This window comes from Filicampus tigris, chromosome 10 (assembly GCF_054856515.1).
Source record: "Filicampus tigris isolate MCC_2025a chromosome 10, RoL_Ftig_1.0, whole genome shotgun sequence".
Taxonomy (NCBI): domain Eukaryota; kingdom Metazoa; phylum Chordata; class Actinopteri; order Syngnathiformes; family Syngnathidae; genus Filicampus; species Filicampus tigris.
The window spans coordinates 7,630,752-7,646,987 of record NC_141226.1 but is presented as its reverse complement, the minus strand read 5'-3'; the positions used below and the strand labels follow the sequence as shown (position 1 = coordinate 7,646,987).

Sequence of the window (16,236 nt, the reverse complement as noted above, 5' to 3'; positions counted from 1 at the left end):
ACTTTGGGCTCTGTAAAAAAAAGAAATTCACACTGCGGGCCCCTCCATACCACAATACCACAAAATAAATAAATAAATAAATAAATAAAAAAATGAAATAAAAAAACTTTCCCATCAGTCACAGGCTCAAGAATCTCCCTGCTGGATCAACAAGCACAGCACCTCTGCCATTAAATATATGTTCATCTGGGGTCATGAATATGAAATATTATTAAACTGATTTTAACATTAAGATTAAAGATTAAATCAATTATTAATTTAAAATGTTCTTTCAATTTCGAGTGAAAACCAATTATTATATATTTTTTTCAGTTATGAGAATTGCTATAAACTGGCAACAAAAAAAAAAACTCAACATAATGTGTCATTCATACATCATCAAACACCCTAACAGATTCTGATACACACTGAAAAATAAACAATTAAGTACCGGTAAATAAATGGTCAAGTGCGTAGTTCAGTAATGTAAAATTGCTCTATGTATTGAAATTTAAACTGCATTAACCATCCCAAAATAGTTTAGTGAGGTTAAAAATATTTTTGAAAGCTTGGGATAACTAGGATAATCACTCATCATATCATGTCACGTCAGTTGTTGGAGGTCTATTAAGTGTTTTCGACTTCAGTGTACATGCCCAGCTCACAAGTGTAGTCCCATCAGAAATAATGGAAACAAACGTAAAAGTACATGAGATGATACTGAGCAGATTGGAAGGAGATTACAATTACAGTATGACATAATATCACCTTTTTTGATTCATCCTAAAACCCAAACTAATTGCTATTGGGTGGGTTCTTTCCATTTACTTGAGACATCAAAGAAGATCCTTATTTTACTACTTTTGTTCCCATAAAAACCCATTTTTCCTCCTGTAACTATCAAGCATTATCGTGTTCTTACAATATGTCCATTATAGAAAATAATAGTTACTTGAAAGAAATGTTATGTTTTTACAATATTTTAAGGGCTCTTAGTTCAGATTATTTGTTCAGGTTACAGATGACATGCAGTTCTGCAGCATGAATTAAATTTCCTTTGAAATACAACATCATCATTAAGTTTTTAAAACCACAAGATATGTATGTGTGCGTGGGTGCATGTGTGTGTGTATGGGGGGTGAGCGTGTGTCATAAGCGCGTGTGTGTGCACGTGTGTGTGTGTGCTGGTCCTGCTTGTCCACATTTTATCCTTTGTTTTGTCTCTGGAATTTCTTCTGGTTTGTTATTGTAATTTCTCATTTTAATCTGGGAAGAACATGATATGAGGCAAGGCATTTAAAACAATACTGTTGACTTACTTTTGATGGATTTATATCACTATGGATAATATTCATGAGCATAACTGAATAAGTCATGTGTACAAATTACATTCAAATTGATGATCCACACAAATGTACACATCCCTCAGAGCAATTTTGCATATGAACTGTCCTCTGACCAACCAACTGATGACCCACTTCTTCATCAAAAACCTTTCGATGTAATTGCAGTACTGTATATGTATATGCTTACAGGGTAAAGCAAAGTAAAGTAAAAGACTTGCATAATCAGATTATATTTAAAGTCAGGACTAAAGACAAGAACAAACAGACAAATAGCTGAAAGACAAACTTGTAGACACTTTAGGTTTACCATCTGAACAATGAATACATACAAATAAGGCAAGCTCAAGATTATTGATATAGCACTTGGAACATTTGTATATCAGTTATCCCTGAGGCAATTTGGCAATATGTAAGAACATGACGCATGTCATGAAAGAGGGTCCACACACCAATTCATTCATTAAATGAATGCTGTTAACGTATGTTTGAAAATATACATACGTTCTTGTCCCACCATTAGAAGTCAGGTTATGCGTGCATTTCACTATACGTAAATGCTTATGTCCAACCCTAGGGGGAAAAAATGCATTTTCTTGAACAAAATAATGTATTGCCTTGGTGAATGTTACTGTATACTATTCTGTAAACCGTCTATCTGTCCCTTAGTCACGTTATTATTAATTGTTTTTATTATTTTTTAAACAGTCATAACGAAAGTAGACAAAGAGAACGAATTAAGCGGCATCTTACTTACCAATGAAACTCTGCGATTTAAAGCATCTTTTCCAGAGTCAAGTTGTGGCGTTTTCAGAAGAGGTAGCAGCCAAACCCTCCGTGAAAAATCCATGACTTCTCTTTTTAGGGCTTATTCCGCTTCATGCGGACCAAAACTCCAGAAAGCGGGACAGAGGAGTGCGTGTGCAATCCACAGTTTGGCGGTCAAAAGTAACTTCTAGACTGCCAGTGCACTAATCACCTTATGCTGAGCATATTGAAACCGGCCACGTGCGTATAATGCCCATGTTGTCATGTTTCCTTCCATTCGACTGCTACTTCCATAGTAGTCATCACAGAAGTTTGTCTTTCCACACGTGGGGAGGATGCGCCGCTGTATGATGCCCTTGAGCGTGGGAGGTAGGGAGGAGGGATGCTGCGTGGGACACAGAGGATTACTGCATCTATAGGCAGGGTCACCGTGAAGTCAAGTGATTAGTCGACAGGTCGAGGTTCGAGGTCCATAATAACTGAAAGGACAGGGGCCCTAGAAAATAGTATTTTCAATTTACAGCATTTGTTGTGTCACACTCTGATTCACACTCGGACAGGCAAATAAAGTTGAGGTGATTGAGCAAAACCAATCAAAAACTGCCAACGTTACGTGCACGATTACTTGCAGCGGCGCTGCGGTACTGGGCTCTCTAGTGGACAATACAAACATAACTGCACTACATTCTTTAATCACCCACTGTGGTCATTTATTATAGTGTGAATTCTGGAATACGTTATTCTACCTTTCACTAAGACCCAAGCAGCGACCACTGCGAGGCCCCTATTGTTTCTGTAGAAATTATGATTATTATTCTCCGCAAATCATCATATTTTTGAGGAACGAAACATGAACGAAGTCTCACCACATTTTGAGCGCACGCCGGGCATGGCGAAAAATTTTATATTGCCATCCACGAGTACAAAAAAAGGGTCAATAGCGACCCCTACAGAGGCTTAACGGAGCACAGTCCCGGTATGTTTGACCGACGGTTACAAAAATTGGGAGGCGTATAACACCCCAGGTCCAAATATTAATAAATCAAACAGTGATGACACAGCTCTCTGTTTTAAGCAATTTTCTTTCCCATTCAAAAATGATTTGTGCTGGTCAGCGGGTACTTGGCTGAAAAAATATTTCACAGGGGGTACATCATTGAAAAGGTTGAGAAGCACAAGTGCAGTGGACACATTACCCATAAAGCTCAGCGGCACGTGTTTTCTTTCTGTGTCCCGGATGTAGCATCACATGAATTGACTGTCAACATGCAAGATGGCCACGCATCACAGGCAAAATGCTGCTGGGCGGAGAAAAGTACAGGTAAATTCGAATAGTTGCTTTATCACTGAGCACTTGGCAGCTGCTCCAGCATGGCGGTCCATTTAAACGAGTCCTTTGCAGATAATAAACGACCCTTAATAAGAGTCATTAAAGAGCAGCATCGCTGTTACGACTCTGCAAAGTCGAACCGGCTAATTTGGCTAGCTTAGCTTAGTGTACAGCATTTTGTGCTAACGTCGGCGCCAAAAATGAGATACATTAGCCAGCATTCCTTCAATGAGTACGTGTCGGATATTTGCACATCGCACTACCGCCCCTGTCAACTATTACCCGTCATGTGTGCGCTGCGTTGGTTTCGTTATTCTTAATAGCTTTGCGTCACTCTTAGTGGGCTCGGTCTAATTGCTGGGTGAACGGACGTTTGGTTGGTTCGGTGTACATTAAGTGCCTCCTATCGATATGGTTATATTAAGTGAAAGTATACTGTAGATCCCCTGTAGATATCGTGTCGTATATGATGACGTACACTTATTGTACAAGTCGCTCGAATAAGCCACAATTCCCCTTGCTAACTACTGGCGCGGGACATATATATTTCGACAATATTTCGGACGTCTTCAAGAGAAGTGTCGTGGAAATCAGAAGTCATGGCGCTAGCAGCATCACCTCAGCATTCACCTGCCTGTGCTTACTGTTTCAGGTGTCCTACGTCATTAGAGATGAGGTGGAGAAGTACAACAGAAATGGGGTGAATGCTCTCCAACTTGACCCTGCGTTGAATCGGCTCTTCACAGCTGGAAGAGACTCCATCATTCGGATATGGAGTGTCTACCAGCATAAGGTATTGAATGTGACTATGCTGTTAAATATGGCAATGCTAATTTCTAGATAAAGGCCTGCATTTATTACATTTGTCCTCTGACTTTGTAGCAGGACCCGTACATTGCTTCAATGGAGCATCATACAGACTGGGTCAATGACATAGTTCTTTGTTGTAATGGGAAAACATGTAAGTTTGATCATCTTTTTTTTACACCTGCTGTGTCTAATAGAGACTCACCTGGTGATCCCGTTTGTTTTCAGTGATATCTGCTTCCTCGGATACGACTGTAAAAGTATGGAATGCACATAAAGGGTTCTGTATGTCAACGTTACGAACACACAAAGATTACGTGAAAGCCTTAGCTTATGCTAAGGATAAGGAGCTGGTGGCATCTGCAGGGCTTGACCGGCAGATATTTCTCTGGGATGTCAATACTCTTACAGCACTCACTGCTTCCAACAACACTGTAACCAGTAAGTTGTGCTTTTGCTGTCCCATTATGGCCAAAACACTGTCACCGTGTGGTTGGTGTATTGTATTTTCTAAACTTAACCTTGCATGACTAAGTACATTTTGTGTGCAATAGCTTCGTCACTCAGTGGGAACAAGGATTCAATCTACAGTCTGGCTATGAACCAGATGGGCACAGTGATAGTATCTGGATCCACAGAAAAGGTGTGTATTGTCTTGCCTCTTTCACACTGACTGTTTTAAGATTTTTCACCTCTCGCGGTCCTGTGTCAGGTACAATATGGATTGTGGAGTTAATGCCCACTTGTAATTAGCCGGCTGCCCTGCGTGAAAAGGAATCATGGGAAGGCGTGATCAGAGTATGGAGTTTAGCACCTGAAACCTGCAGCCCACACCTCTTTATGTTGAAAGCAGTACTCGCTGTACCAAATCCTGCCCTGATATCACGTCTCTAATTATCGGAACAACCAAACCTGCTGCAGCTTTGTGAACACACATTACTAGCGATGCACAATATATGTACATCTTAACCAATAACCAATAATTTCCTGCTTTGTATTACGATAGCCGATATATTTTTTGTATTCTACAAATATGTCTGGTGTCACCGTTTTTTTTGTTGTTTTTTTAATGATTTTGCGTGCAAATTTGTGCAGAGCATGCTCTGCTCACATGAATTTAAACCCCTCCACAAATAAAGAAAGCATTCAAAATTGTTATTCTTTTTTAAAAAAAAAGTCAACATATCACCCGTAAAAAGTGAGGGAACACTGTATGCGTATACTGTACTTTACATTTCAACTGTGTTTTTTTTTTTTAAACATTCACTGTTATAATGAAGATGCATTTTTTTTTTTTATTAATTATTCGTTGAATGGGAAATACAGTGAAAAGTTGTGGAGGTTTTACTATTTGATAACTAAAGAGAAAAGGTTAAGTTGTGAAGCAAAAAAATCTTCAAATAGTGACATTTAATTTTAGACCAAACTAAAACAACGTTACATTGGAATGTGAGAGAAATACCACAAGTTGTCTAATACTTCATATGGACACAAATTGTTGAGTGTGTACATAGCCCACTGAAAAAGTGCAGTGAAAGTGGTTCATGACAATTTGTAGTAAACATTTTGGATTATATCCTGGATAATGTAATTAATTGAACTGACAAGCATCCTTGCATTTATTGGCAGCAATTCCCTGTCTTGAAGCCCCAATTGTCTTTCCCAGGTGCTGAGAGTGTGGGATCCACGAACATGTGCAAAACTGATGAAACTAAAAGGCCACACAGATAACGTCAAGTCGCTGCTTTTGAATCGAGATGGTACTCAAGTGAGTTTTGCTGTTGAAAGTTAGAGATGGATCAATTAATTTTTTGGGGGGGCCGAAACCGATTATTATTGGACAACCAGACCGATAACCATTTGAAGTCAATACTGTACTCATTTTCAGTGAAAGGGAAAATATTGGCATCAAATAAATATATAAATAAATACAAATTTCCACTCTTAACATTGTTGAAATGTCTTTAAGATTATGTTTATTGAATAATTTTTCAGATTTTCAAAATGTGGGTTGTGGAAGTTTTTTTTTATTTTTATTTTTTTAATCTTAAACAATAGACATCTTTGTTTTAAAATTCTAACAAAAGTTTAAGGGAACTCCCAGGGTCTTTAACGTGGCTTAAAAAGTTAAATGAAAACTTAAATAAGGAAATAGGTCCCTATAGGTTTTACTGTAAATTTAAGTCTTCCACAATTTAAAAATTTAGCGAAATGTTAAACTTTTATTTTAATTTCAAACAAAACCAAAAGGTGCGGCGAGTTCCCAAAGTCAGCCGCATCTCTTATAAAGTCAAAAGCCAATTTGAATAAATAGTTGCCTGAAGTTAACAGTTTTAAATTGATGTATTCCACTGGTCGACAAATATTTACAAAATGTTTTAATCAGAGATGTCTGTAAATTTTTCTCGAATTTTTTATGCTGAATCTGCCCTCGTTTGTCTCTAGAACATTGCTTTCATAATAATAATAATAATAAGTACCATAATATAATATACGTAGTTAGTACTATTAATGCATTAACGGTTTAGGTTCAGCAATGGGTGGATCTTTTAGGGAAATGTCATAGCTATAAATGACAATGCATATAAATGACAATGGTAAAATCCATACTGTGCAAGCTTCTATAGGTCATACGTATTAAACAAAAATGAAAATAGGAGGGAAAAAGTAAGGACATTTTTAAATCAGTGTCAAAAATACCTTTAAGGACACATGAAGCCATCTCTGATTAAAGTTAGCAGTGTTATCGGCCATCAGATTTCTTTAAAAAGGCCGATGCCGATATTCGTCAAAATGATGAATATCGACATTGCTGCTCGGTCAATTGGTCTGTCCCTTTTAAAAATTACTAGTGGTTGTTTTTTTGGTGATTTTAAATGCTAAATTTTTGATGAATCTGTTTTAACACCCTGCAGTGCTTGTCAGGCAGTTCGGATGGAACAATTCGTCTTTGGTCCCTTGGACAACAGCGATGCATTGCCACGTACCGTGTACACGATGAAGGCGTTTGGGCCCTGCAGGTCAATGAGGCATTCACGCATGTCTATTCTGGAGGCCGAGACAAAAAGATTTATTGCACAGACCTGCGCAACCCAGACATCCGTGTTCTCATCTGTGAGGAAAAGGCCCCAGTGCTGAAAGTAAGAAGACACTGCTTGTGTTTTGTGAACAAGCAACTAACAATAATAGTTTCCCACAGGGAAACAATAGGAACATGCAAAAATGCAACATCTAATGTTTGTTTTGATTTGTCCCTTACTCAATCGCCACACCAAAATTTCTCCAATTACAAGCTCAGCATTCCATCAATGTCATCAAATACCCACACCATAATACAGCGAACCTTTGTTTATCACTGGGATATGTTCCAGACCCATCCATGATTGGTGAATATCTGTGGTATAGAGAGATCACATAATCTTTTACTATAATATTGTTTTACCCCCCCTAACACACTTTAACTAAATTTAAACTTAAACTGCAATTCAAAAGCTTGGACACAGTTTCTCTTTCAGTTGCACTCGAAAGTGTTTCCAAACTTTTGCCTGGATATCCGTATTTTGGTACAGAAACATCTGACTTCCAACTCACACACACACACACACACACACACACACACACACTGACGTGCAGTTGAAACAACTCTGTTATAAAGCCTGTATGCACTGGACTTCCTTTCAAACTTACTCCTGTGTGTCCCTTGCACAGATGGAACTAGACAGATCTGCTGACCCACCTCCTGCTATCTGGGTCTCGACCACCAAGTCATCTGTTAATAAATGGGTAGGCATGCATGTTGCAATGGCCCCGTGAGCATAGAATAGAATACAGTGTAGTCAAATTGATGATACCGCATCTAATGTCAACCTGTTTTTTTTTTTTGTGTAAGAAAACCAGTTTTACTGTAATGTGGTTGATACAAAGTAGATTTTGCATACTATTGTGAAGTGTTAAATAATATCTAGTCTTGTGTATATTTGATTAATGTGCGTGTCTGTTCAGTCTCTCAAGGGAATGCACAACTTCAGATCATCAGGGGAGTACGATAATGACTGCAGCACCCCTTTAACGCCACTGTGCACACAGCCCGAGCAAGTCATCAAGGGTAAACATGTTTATGTCAAGCTAGAGGTTTTTCTAAGGCTCTCGTCTAAGTGGTCTAATGTGGAAACGTCTGAATCGCGTTTACAGGAGGGGCAAGTATTATACAGTGTCACATTCTGAATGACAAGAGGCACATACTTACCAAAGATACCAACAACAACGTGGCTTTCTGGGATGTCCTGAAGGTAAGTGATAGCAGTAGAATATGTTGAACAAATCACACAGAAACATCTTAAAATCAGTCTTTTGGGTTGAATGGAGCCCTTGTGTGATCTTCAGGCTTGCAAAGGTGAAGACCTGGGCAAAGTGGAGTTTGATGAGGAGATTAAAAAGCGCTTCAAGATGGTTTATGTGCCAAACTGGTTCTCAGTTGATTTGAAAACTGGGGTAAGTCAAAATCTTGAAAGTGGAAACATCTCACTACTACTTCACACACACTGTTGTTTAATAACTTGTATTGTAAATGTGCTTTTGCTGGAGTAGTTTTAGTTTTAGTTTAGCGATGCAAGTGAACTTTTCTAGTTTTTTTTTTTTTTAGCTGATTCAGAATCTGCCCTATTTTTTTCTGCACCACAACAGGTTTTCACAGTAATAATAAGTAATATGGTAATATATTTAGTAATATTCATAAATTAAGGGTTTCCCTTTTTTTGAACATTTAATTTTTAGGGACTTTCTTCTTCTATTAAACTAGAATGTAAATATAAATATCTTGTCTTAAAAATATATAATACAAATAAAAAATGTGAACCACAATAAAGAATAAAACTGCCTTTGTTATATATAACTCTTATAACATTTACCACAAAAAGATGGAGGTCCTCTGAATAAGTCCCCTTTAAAAGGCATTTAAACTTTATCAGGAACATAACACTTAACAAGAATAATATTTTTAGATTATTATTATAGAAGTTTTACTTTCATTTCATAAGCCATCTGAGCTTTAATGAGACACTTATGTTGACACGCAGTTGTTGTAACGTTGGTGCGGCTGTGCCACAGATTATTGATCTGGGGAATACATTATTAAATGCTTCCACATATCTGCATAACTAATAGGAATGCATTTTCTGTTCGAACCCAAGTAATTATTATTCTAATGCATGCCTGTCCAAAAAATGATATTTTCCAAATAAAGGGCAACTCTGACATGGGATGCATGTTGAATATTTCACTATACAGGGCGTCCTTGGTTTACGAGTGTTCTGCTCCTGTGGCGCCGATGCAATATGTTAATCATTACACCTCAAAGTCTGCCATTTGCCGATGCTAACACAAGAGCACATTTATCATCACCGTACAGTGAATATTTAGCATAAATATATAGCAATCCAATGAAAAACAGTAAATCAAATCAGTTAGCAGGCCGTGTCGCGTCACCATGTATTGTTACACCTCTTCATAGACTAGTTCATTGCACGTTTGTAACCTCAAAATGTCATATTTGGTCCTGTTGTAAAACTAAGGACATCCTGAAATTGTTTAGTCGCTGTCTGCAGCCCACCCATTCTTAGCCCGTGACCCACTTCTGGGTCCTGAACCGTCAGTGGAGAATCACTGCTCCAAGGCGAAAAAGGCGAAAAAATGCAAGCTCTTTAGCTTTTGTACAAGGAAAAGGGTGGTCTAAAAGCGGGCCGTTCCTCTCTGCTCTGTGCTGCTGAACAGATGCTCACCATCACACTGGACGAGAGTGACTGCTTCGCTGCCTGGGTGTCTGCAAAGGATGCCGGTTTCTCAAGCTCTGACGGCTCCGACCCCAAATGTAGGAAACCTGCAAAGGTCATCTGTGCTACAGTCATCGCAACTTGGATTATTTCTGTGATATTCCTCTTTGTCTGTGTAGTAAACTTGGGTGGACTGCTGCTTCAGGCCCTGCTGGAGTTCTGGCCCAGAACTCGCATCAATTCCGTGGATGAGGAAGAGAATGAAGTGAACCATGGTGAGACAAGTCTGACAACATTGATTATCAACAGTTAGCATACCGTAGTTAGTTTCCCCCCCCTTTGCATGTCCACAAAGACAGGTTGCTTTTGTAATATTTTGCATTCAAGTATCTTGTGAGTTGTCGGATTGACTAAATGTAGCTGTATTGGTTGAGCGAACATGCGATAACTGCCTACAGTGAATGGAGAGCAGGAGAACCGTATCCAGAAAGGAAATGGATACTTCCAGGTGCCGCCACACACACCAGTTATCTTCGGAGAAGCAGGTGGCAGAACTCTTTTTAGGTAACGTTATGTTTTCACAGTTTGGATAAAGGCCATTTTAGTCAGGCAATATAGCTCAGCCAGTCAGGTCTCCTGTATTTATACGGAACGCTGACACATTTAGCAGTGTTTGATTTGTTTTTATTTTATGCAAAGCTGAATTTTTGTTTTAAGCATTCTGTCTTTTCTCCTTTTTTTTTTATAAAGTAGCACGAATATGTTTGAGCAGGTATATAAATCCCGTCATAAGGTACTGGGAAATCTTGCCCTTTTTTTTATAAAGTAGCACGAATATGTTTGAGCAGGTATATAAATCCCGTCATAAGGTACTGGGAAATCTTGAAAACTGATTTAAAATGTACTTAAGAATTTGACATTGGAAAATGAGAATGACAACTGCAGACAGTATAAAATTGAGCACACTTCATTGCTGGTGTGATTCTGCTTCAGGTTGCTTTGTCGAGATTCAGGCGGAGAGACTGAATCGATGCTGCTGAATGAGACTGTTCCTCAATGGGTCATTGATATAACTGTAGATGTAAGTAATGTGATCATTTTCAGTTAGGAAGTCATTGAAAATGATTTGCTTTTATATAAATCCAGTTGTACCATATATTTGACTATTAACTGAACATTTAGTAGAATCTGGTTGGATTGTAACATCAGTATTCAATACCATTAACTCAAAAGAATTGCACATTTAAAAGCTTTATTATAAGTCAAGCCTTCTGTCTATGCATTTTTTTTTTAAATGTTATCTCTTTTCTTCTTTTTACCAGAAAAATATGCCCAAGTTCAACAAAATTCCATTCTACCTCCAGCCTCATTCATCCTCTGGTGCAAAAACTCTGAAGAAGTGAGTTTTTTTCTCCCCTCTTTTTTTTCCTCATGGAAAAGGCAAACACCTTATCTTTGTTACAGTGAAATACAATGCGCAATATAATGTTGTATTTCATAACAGGTAGAGCTGTAACAAAGCACTTCATATTGCAATAACAAAATAGCAATAATATAACAAGTGGAAGCAATAAATTAATACACTATTATACAAATTATAATTATATTATAATACAAATACTAGGGATGTAACGATTTATTGAAAATCGATTTTAAATTGATATAAATGCTTAAAATATGCATTGCTGTACAAAAATAAAAGAATCGATTCGCAACGCCATGTTAACCGCAGCCGCTTGCTCGCGTCTCTGCTGTAAACAAACTGCATACACACATTGGGTAAATTACTTGACACTAGAACTGCCAAGATTAGATTACTAACACGACAACTTAAACGATCAAAATCGTCGACAGTTAATTTTAATAGTGGACGCGTCGTTTGTTTGTACATCTTATAGGGGTGGGCGATATGACGATATTAGATCGTTAAGCGGTTTAACGTGTTTAGGATCTCATAAAGCCGAAAGATTGTTTGATCGCCTACATGGCACATTCTAAACAGTTTAGCTCTATGGCGTCGCAAAGCCGCTGACGCGTATACCCAACCAACCAATCACAGCACGCACAGTGCACGGTACGTGACACTCCCCGCCTCCCTGTTTTTTTGTATAGCGGCAATCTATAGCGGAAAGTCACCACGAAGCAGAGTTCGTCCCAAAAAGAAACTCCACATCCACAGTGTCGATTTGGTTTGGCTTTTCCTCGGAGGAGAACGCGCAAACCAGTTATTTGCAAAGTTTGCAGAGACTCGGTTCGGACGTCAGCGCGGACAGCCAAAGCAAACTGAGATCAGACACATGGTAGCCGGAGGCAGCCGCTAGCTCCAACTTAACACAACCCACGGTAACACAGTTATTTAACAAGAGCACTCCATGTGTAAAAACAAGCAAGCAGTGTAAAGAAGTAACTGAGGCAGTGACTTGAATCCCATTAAAACAGTGGAAAACGAGGGGTTTAAAAGAAACTTCAAAGTACTAGACCTGCGTTATGAGCTGTTTTTATGTTTACATTATGTTCCCTTTTATGTTTACATTCACTGCACATTTTGGAAAAAATTGTCACTATTCAAATGAAAACCTGTCCAGAAAGCTTAGCTGACTTAAAATGTCTTTTTTTTTCTTTTAGAATTTTATACACATTTTAAAAATGTTTTACATGTTTAACATGAGGAAAATGGTCAGAAATGTGCAAATTAGTCTTAAAAAAAAAAGGATGTAAAAAAAGAATCATGATAAAATCGGGATCGTGATTTTATTTTTTAAAAATCATATGATATTTTTGCCATATCGGCCACCGCTAATATCTTATTATTTGCTGTTTTTTTCTCTCGAAAAAGCCACGTATCCCACGCCGGATCAAAACATGCGCAGTAGTGGTAATCCGGGTCATCCGAGATGTAAACGGAAGCATTGTGGGTAATGGTGTCATGGCTCCCGAGTAAGCGCTAACGTTAGCAATCGATGCCCAATTTAATTTCTCACCTTGGGACAGTCGTTTCTGAAAGCTAGCATTAGTTAGCACACACAGGCTACCGTGCGTGTCCTGTTGCGGTACGCTAACATATGGTAGCGTCTTCTACAGATTATGGAGGCATTAGTCAGCGAACATCGAGCAGCAGTAGGACGTGCTGCCTCGGGTCGCTGTTACTACGCACCGAGTGTTGCGTTTAGTAATCGGAAATCTCAGCACTCTAAGTTAACACATGACCTATTTTCCACACACCCTTAATACCAACACCTAAACAATAAAAGACGTATAGTAACATTGACGCATTAGAATGTACTAATTTAGATAGTTACCGATTCCGATTTTTTTTTTGTTGTTGTTGTAAAAATCCATTCCAGGTGCATACCACATTTTGAATGTGTAGATTAAGTTATGCATACTAAAGGAGAAAAATGTTTTGGACTAAGGTTTAATAAAAAACAATAAAACTGTTGTGTTTATTTAGCATAATACTTTTCCCTAATTTTACTCATTTAATTTCACTCTCCTACATTTAAAAAAAAATAAATAAAAATAAAAAAAAAGAATTGGTGCCCACATTTTTTTCCCCCGTAATTATAGGTAGTTTCATAGTGTTAGTGCAACTCGGTACTACTGTTGATTAGTCAACTAGCAAAATAATAGTTTGTGGCAGCCCTGCTTGACACGCTTGTGCCAAACATCATCGCATGTTGCATTTGCGAATGGCTACAGCACCACACTAGCGCACAGAGACGAGCACGGTAGAGATGAATTTTTTTTTAAAAATGTGTTCGAAAATCGGGAACTGGAAATCGAATCGTTACATCCCTACAAAATAGTATATACAATAGACACAGCAGAAAACTGTCGGTCTCACGTCGGATCAAAAGCCAAAGAAATGTCTTCAAACGGGTTTTAAAAATGGACAGAGAGAGGGCATGCCTAACATTTAATGGAAGGTCATTCCAAAGGGAAGGACCATCAACAGAAAAGGCTCGATCCCCTCTGAGACACCTCTTAGTCCTCTGCTCCTCCAGCAACGCCTGGTCCACAGACCTGAGGCACCGGGAAGGTGCGTAGGCGTGGTAGGAGCTCGGAGAGGTACGCCGGGGCGAGGCCATTTAAAGACTTGTAAACAAAAAGGAGCATCTTAAAATGAACCCTAAAACGCACTGGCAACCAGTGAAGGGAGGCCAGGATCGGTGTTATGTGCTCCGTCTTCCGAACTCATTTTCCCCTTTGTGCACACAGGGACCGTCTTTCAGCCAGTGACATGCTGCAGGTGAGGAAGGTGATGGAGCACGTGTACGAGAAGATCATCAACCTGGACAACGAGTCTCAGACCACCAGTTCCTCTGCCAACGATAAGCCCGGGGAGCAGGAAAAGGAGGAGGACATGGCCATGCTAGCTGAGGAGAAGATAGAGCTAATGTGTCAAGACCAGGTACATTTGAATTACTCTTCATCCCTTTTCACATACTGTATACCCTAAATGCATCCTGTAATACATTGACACCCAAAGTGTAATGGTAAGCAAAGATTGATTGAAATAAATGTTCAAACTGCATATTGTTACAGTAGCCTAAACAATTTTTCCATCCTGTACTGCAATTGCATGCAACTGATTGCATTGCATTTAGGTACCATTTCTATTTAACATAATGCACATAACATTTAATTGAACACTTTTTTCAAGTGCAGGTCTTCATTTTCCTTTAGACAATTTTAAGGCGATAAAACCTTTGCCAGTGTCTGAACATTAACATAGTATTTATTGTGGGGGTACTTGGTGTAAAGCGTTTGAGAACCACTGCTCTAAAAACCGGTCTTCCTCTCCTCAAGGTTCTGGATCCCAACATGGACCTGCGAACAGTTAAACATTTTATCTGGAAAAGTGGCGGAGACTTGACGCTTCACTATAGGCAGAAGTCCACGTGAAAGTTAGATTTGGAAAAGCAAGAACTTTTTTTTTCGTCATTTGCCAATCGCCACTCATCCGACATGTAACATCCTGAAGTCCATTCACGGTCAAGCGGTTTGTAGTATCCACAGGAATTCAGTCAGCTATCTCCAAGGATGTGTCATAGGGAACATACCAGGCTGGGGCAGCCAAGATGGATTTTTTTTTTTTTTTTTAACAGTTTGAAGATGAACTCAATTTTACTCTGCAGGACTAAAAGCTTTTTTTGTTTGGTTGTTGTTTTTTTTTTTTTTTTTTGTTTTTTGTTTTTTTTTACATCTTTGACTGCTATTTTTATTATGAACTGCTGTACATGTTTGTGTGTGTGTGTCTGTGTAGTATGCGTGTGCCCAGAATGTTATAGTACATTCCAGACCTGTCTTTGTTCTAAAAACACTCCACAGTGTCAAACAGTATCTCCGGTTTGGAACACCCACACTTTCTGGAAGCGTCACAGTCGCCCATCCTCACTTGAACGTAACCTCCACTTCTAATTTTGACAGAGCTTGATCGTCATCACACTTGTCTTTGTCTCTTTTAGCTGTGCTGTTCTCAGTGAGCAGAATGTTTTCATGGTAACCTTGTGTACAATATTTTTTATTTTAAGTGACTTTTTTGGGAGGTGGCGAGAGGATTGCATCAGTTTTGTTGTACAGTTTACTTAATACCAACAGTTATTTTTCCAATTCTTTAGAGCACATTCATGGCTGTAATTTAACATGGATGATACAAATGGCATTTGTTGTATTCACAACCTGGAAATTGCAGTTTACTCTTAAGAATGTTTGTAGTTGTCTAAATCATCTTAGAAATTTGAAATTATATAAATATATATATAAATATATATAAATAAATATTAAATCTCACTATGTGCTTGGGTAATCAGCAATGACCTTGGTCAAAGTGAGAGCTGTTCCTAATGTATAGATTATTTAAATAGCTCAATGAAGTATGGTATAATAGTATATGATTTGTCTTTACCAAAACAAACAGTGGTAAAATGTTTTGGTTTTTTTGTTTTGTTTGTTTTTTAAATCTTGGTATCACCAAGCAGAATAAATCATTTTGTCAACTTGATGATGGTATGCATTTGGCCACAAAGGCTGATGTGAGCACGTCAAGTGAGCTCTAGTTGGCCAAAACAGGATGGTTACCCCAATTAGGTGATGAACTGTAATATCCATTGTTGTAATAATTTGTGAAATATGTATATTTTAGGCTTCCAAAGAAATAAATTGGAATGGTTTAACAATGACACATGGGCACCATGCAAAGATGTCATTTGTCATCAGTGTTTGGCAGCTGAGTTTGAAA

The 16,236-nt window shown here is 38.4% G+C and overlaps 2 protein-coding genes across 4 annotated transcripts in view; one reads left to right on the top strand and one right to left on the bottom strand.

The window, feature by feature from the left end:
* Nucleotides 1-2,417, bottom strand: part of LOC147140602 (sodium channel protein type 2 subunit alpha-like) — a 49,100-nt gene extending 46,683 nt beyond the window's left edge. For both annotated transcript variants that reach the window (XM_086042251.1, XM_086042252.1), the window contains exon 1: nt 2,080-2,417. The gene's annotated coding sequence lies outside the window, so the exon portion shown is untranslated. The remainder of the gene's footprint in view (nt 1-2,079) is intronic.
* An 895-nt stretch (nt 2,418-3,312) lies between these two features.
* Nucleotides 3,313-16,177, top strand: LOC147140601 (WD repeat-containing protein 48). Of its 2 annotated transcripts, none has more exons than XM_086043244.1 (18): nt 3,313-3,411; nt 4,073-4,213; nt 4,306-4,381; nt 4,456-4,668; nt 4,782-4,870; nt 5,894-5,995; nt 7,143-7,367; nt 7,936-8,010; nt 8,230-8,332; nt 8,419-8,516; nt 8,611-8,718; nt 9,997-10,093; nt 10,175-10,270; nt 10,454-10,559; nt 10,989-11,076; nt 11,318-11,394; nt 14,214-14,406; nt 14,805-16,177. In XM_086043244.1, exons 1-18 carry the CDS (start codon nt 3,364-3,366, stop codon nt 14,898-14,900), a joined length of 2,031 nt encoding a protein of 676 aa, XP_085899370.1. In that variant the 5' UTR covers nt 3,313-3,363; the 3' UTR covers nt 14,901-16,177. The 2 variants fall into 2 exon arrangements, with proteins under 2 accessions (XP_085899370.1, XP_085899369.1); XM_086043243.1 differs by having other exon boundaries at nt 4,303-4,381.
* The last annotated feature ends 59 nt before the right edge of the window (nt 16,178-16,236 follow it).

Excerpts from the sequence above, each read along its gene's own strand:
- LOC147140601 (XM_086043243.1), top strand. The coding sequence starts at position 3,364 with ATGGCCACGCATCACAGGCAAAATGCTGCTGGGCGGAGAAAAGTACAG. Across the intron at positions 4,669-4,781 it reads TTCCAACAACACTGTAACCA|CTTCGTCACTCAGTGGGAAC; the intron begins GTAAGTTGTGCT and ends TGTGTGCAATAG. Across the intron at positions 8,719-9,996 it reads CAGTTGATTTGAAAACTGGG|ATGCTCACCATCACACTGGA; the intron begins GTAAGTCAAAAT and ends GCTGCTGAACAG.